Source organism: Enoplosus armatus, chromosome 22, assembly GCF_043641665.1.
Source record: "Enoplosus armatus isolate fEnoArm2 chromosome 22, fEnoArm2.hap1, whole genome shotgun sequence".
In the NCBI taxonomy this organism is placed as follows: Eukaryota; Metazoa; Chordata; class Actinopteri; order Centrarchiformes; family Enoplosidae; genus Enoplosus; species Enoplosus armatus.
The window spans coordinates 1,222,675-1,227,500 of NC_092201.1; the positions used below are offsets into that span (position 1 = coordinate 1,222,675).

General features: G+C 42.7%; 1 protein-coding gene across 1 annotated transcript in view; it reads left to right on the forward strand.

The window, feature by feature from the left end:
- The first annotated feature begins 1,614 nt into the window (after window positions 1-1,614).
- Window positions 1,615-4,826, forward strand: part of LOC139305318 (calcium-activated potassium channel subunit beta-4-like) — a 16,518-nt gene continuing 13,306 nt past the window's right edge. The window contains exon 1 of the mRNA XM_070929285.1: window positions 1,615-1,964. Within this exon, the coding sequence (XP_070785386.1) occupies window positions 1,800-1,964 (165 nt within the window). The 5' untranslated portion in view covers window positions 1,615-1,799. The remainder of the gene's footprint in view (window positions 1,965-4,826) is intronic.

Genomic DNA, 4,826 nt, shown 5'->3' on the forward strand with positions numbered 1-4,826 from the left:
AGTGTAATATTTCTGTCCTGAGAACCAGAGGATGTTCCTGAGAGAGAGTGATGTATGTGCTCTGGCTCGGCTAAGAGGCTTATCTCATGCAGCCTGTAACAGTGAGCGAACAACAAGCCGCCGCCGGCGAAATAAAACACAAATCTGGATTGAATCATCAGGCCACCGGGGCGACCGAGCATCACTCAACCTGCACAGAGAGAGAGAGAGAGAGAGATGAAACCATAGAAACATCCCAGATAGCCGCAGGCTGCACTACGTGGCCAGAAGTATGTGGACACCTGAACATTGCAGCTGTAACAGCGTCCACGCTGCTGCCTCCAGGTTCTCCACCAGGTGTTTGTACCTGGTGGAGTCCCATTCAGACACACCAGCACCACGTTGCTGTCCTGTGAAAACCACGTATCTCCAAAAAAAAAAAAAAAAATCTACCTTTCAAGAAGGACTTGCATTTTTCAGATAATCCAGTGGGTTTGAAACGGTTTATTTCTCTTAAGAGATCCGTTTATTTCCTGATCAGGATGATACGTGTTTCTAATCTGACACCTCTGTGGTTAAGGTTCAGTAAGAACGCACAGTTTGGGTTGAAATAACCACTTTGTTGATGTCAAAGTGAACCGTGAGCTCTCGTGTCGAAGCCACATGTTGTTGATCCGTCATGACCTCCTCATGTGTTGCTCCTTTGTTCCTGACAGAGAAGAGCCATAATGGATGTTGGATGATCAGGTCTGGCTCCTGGTCCGTGTTCCAGATTAAGGTGTAGGACGGCGTTGAGGTCAGGAAACCGTGAAGGCCAATCGAGTTCTTCCACATCAAACTGGGAAAACTGCTGCTTTGTGTTGAGGGAAGTTATCATGTTGAAACAGGAGGAGATGAACACAGGAAGTCAGTGAGGTTTCTGGAAGGAAGTAACCGTACGACGTGGTTAAACTACAGGAGCTCCACCTCCACCAACTGTGAATACTGCTTACATGTCAAAGCTTCAATATTCCCATAATATAATAATATAACTCTCTGAATGGGACCTTTCTGCCCTGTAAGTACTTTTACTTTAATACTTAAAGTACATTTTGCGATAATACTTTTACTCAGAGGTGGAAGAAGTTCTCAGATCTTGAACTTAAGTAAAAATAGCAATACCAAAGTGTAGAAATACTCTCTTACAAGTAAAATGTGTTAATTATGGTTATTGTTGTTGCAGCTGCTGAAGGTGGAGCTCATTTTAATGACCTATATATGATATATAGATCACATACATCATCATTCATTTGTTGAATATATTTTGTATTAATCTGAATCTGTAACCATAGCAACTTAAATGATCAAATACACGTATAAAGTAGCAGAAAATGGAAGTGAACTTTCTTTCTCTTCTTTACTTTCCGCCAGTGAAATGTTGAATGCAGTATTTCTACACTGCAGTATTACTACTTAAGTAAAAGGTCTGAGTACTTCTTCCACCACCGATAACAGATAATTAATGACAGAGTGAGAGATAAGGGACAGATTGTGAAGGAGGGAGGAGAACAGAGGCAGCAGAGTATAAAACAGAGTGAGAGAGGAGAGAGAGAGGAGGAGGAGGAGGAGGAGGAGGATAAATGAAGCAGAGGAGATGAAACTGGTTTAGAGACAGAAAGCAGCCGCTGTTTAAACTCAACAGTTTCTCAGCAGCAGACAAACAGCGTCGCCTCCACCTCCTCCTTCATCCTCCGTCCACCCTCCTCCTCCTCCTCCCCTCCTCCTCCTCCTCCTCCTCTGGTCTTCCTCTCCATGCCGGCGGAGGTCTCCGCGGGGCTGCCATGGCGAAGATGCGGGTGTCGTACGAGTACTCCGAGGCCGAGGACAAGAGCATCAGGCTGGGGTTGTTCCTGATCGCCTGCGGGATCCTCAGCCTCTTCATCCTGGGCTTCTGCTGGCTCAGCCCGACCCTGCAGAGCCTCCAGAGCAAGCCGGCCAACTGCACGGTGAGCCCGGCTACGAGCTCCGAGCAGCCGCCGCCTGCTGCCGGAGCCTCCGGTCTGAACTCCGGAGGTGTCGGCGCCCGTTGTAGTAGTTGTTGTTGGTGGTGAAGTAGTAGATGTAGTAGTAGTTGTAGTATTAGTTCAAAGTGAAGCTGTCATTGTCTGCTGTAACTTGTGGTACTAATAGAAGTATTTTTGATTACTATTGTTACTTGAAATATTGCCGTTGTTGTCTAAATGAGTGTGTTTTGGTCCTGGTTGTATTACAGTACAGTAAGAGCAGCAGTATTAGTATTAGTAATGTACAGTGGAAGAAGTACTCAGATATTTTACTTAAGTAAAAGTAGTAAAACCACAGCGTAGAAATACTCTGTTACATAAGTAAAAAGTCCTGCATTCATAATTCTACTTTAGTAAAAGTACAAAAGAGGTATTACCATCAAAATACCAAAGTAACAAAAGTACTTATTATGCAGAATGACTTTTTATACTTTAGTTTAATCTATAATAATAACACATCTTCATTTATTAGTTGATTATATTTTATATTAACAATCTGAATCTGTAAAGTAAATAAAATTATTAAATGTAGTGAAGTAAAAAGTACAATATTAATAAGTATAAAGTAGCTTGAAATGGAAATACTCAAGTAAAGTACAATTACCTCAAAATTGTAGTTAAGAGCAGTACTTGAGTAAATGTACCTTCTACCTCTGGTAATGTAGTATCTTTGTCAGTGTTTACTGGTGTCCTGTTGTTGTTGTTGTTGTTGTTGTTGTTGTTGTTATAGTACTAGTGACTGTGGAGGTAATTATCATTATTATTAAGTATTTTGGTTTGTATTAATATTAAGACTAGTATCCAACTTTTAAACAGTAGTAGTACTGATAGTAGTGTTGTTGTAGCAGGACGACCTCATATGTAGGACCAAAGGACAGTGAAGGTGATCAGGTCTGACAGGATCAATCACACCGAGCTGTCAATCATCCGTCACACACGTGACTCGAAGGACGGCAGCGTCACTTTCATGCAGACGTGCGTGATCCCCAGAGGATGATCCTGCATGAACGCCTTCCTCTGGAGGCCCCCCCCCCCCCCTCTCGTCTGGCTTGGGGGTGCTTTGGGGTCCCACAGGAAGAGCTGCGAGTTGTTGAACATTAACCAAACCAACCAGTGAGTCTCCTTAAAGCCTCTTTTAAAACAGAAAAATACTTCTGGTTAAACATAAATCTCTCACTTCTGTCGCTTGTCCAACTAAGTTTTCTAGCTCGTCTTCTTCGCCTCATTGTGGTGCACCAAGCCACAGTGGGCTCATTACTGCCCCCTGAGGCTGGAGGGCCTGAACACACCCCCTGGTGCAGCTGTAGTGGCTGTTTTCCCCTCAACGGCCACAGGGGGCAACAATGAGCTCATTCTGCGCTGAAAACTACTGTAACTTTGAGAAGGTGAGATTTATGCTTTAATGGAGGTGTTTTCAAACAGGATTTTCCTGTTTTACAAGAGAAAAGACTCGAAGGATGAAGACTAACTGGTGGTTTGTCCCACCCGTCAGCTTTTCATCTCGACAAGTTTCCACTTGTCTAGTGATTTTGATTCTCATCCATCATCCCAAACATCCTGACATTTCTTTATACATCACATGAAAAGTGACATTCCTGTTATTCACGACATTACTGCAAGGTTATATATATACGTAATTAGTGGGAAAGTGCTGCCTCACCTGCACCTCTCTGGTTTTTGGTGTATTTTGGGAGAGAATGAATGGCTGCCCACATTTATGACTTTTATTTAGACATTCAAATAGGTCGGATGTGGTGCTCAGCTGACAGCTGTTTCCCCAGTTGGAGAACAACCAAGAATTCTCCAGAGCCAGAAAAACAGCGACAGAGTGGATGAGATGGTCGGGTTGTTGTACGCTGGCTTTCACTTTACTTAATAACTCTTAAACTGGCACATTTCTTCAGTCAACGTGACGAACGTGAAGCGGACGGCTCCTGGTACCACAGCTTCAAACTGGCTGCCAAGTCAGTCTGATTAACAGGGTTTGTTTCCATCTTTAAAGCCAAAGTAAAAACAAAAAATACATCTGCAGTCTGTTAAAAGCATTTAAAAACAAGGTCACAGACGTATAGATGTGAGTCCTTGTGATAAATACAGGTTCTATTATCTCAATCTTAGATTAAATCCTGTCTTCGTAGCAGAAGAAAAACAAAAATCTAAAATTATTGTGTGGAATTACGTTTATTGAGTCATTTATTTGAATGTTTTTTGTCGTCAGTACAAAGTGGGTTTGTCCTCCAGGTCGTTCGGTTCCTTCGTGCTGCGTCACTTTCCGCTGTGGATCATTGAAACTGTGTGCGCAGCGTTTTGAAGCCATTTGGGAGTTTCCACGACATAAATTACAGCCGGCGCTCCTGGCTGTTCACTGCGGATGATGAATTCATAGCAACTTGATTCATTTGGCTGTTAGCTTATTGCATTGTCCCAAATGAAGTCCATGCATTACAGAGAGTGGAAGCCTCTTGTTTGTTTTGCTTTTAAATCGCACAATTGAAACTCATGTCGCAGTGAGAGAGACGCTCGGTCGTTCTCTAATCCAGCCTGAAAAGACATAAATCACATAAAACACTTGGACTTTATTGCAGTCCCATGACCTTTTGACTGACGCAGAAAGGTCTGACCGTTATCAAATCTGCGTAGATTGATCCTGTGTTTACCAGGTATTGATATTTATTCTCATGCCTGCAGTTTGTATTTAATATCCATCAATGAGCAGCGAGAAGAAATGCAGCCATCTTGGACTGTTGGAGTTCTGATTTCTTGTTCTTAAAGAGTAATCAGCGTGTTTGTGGTGAATAAATACTA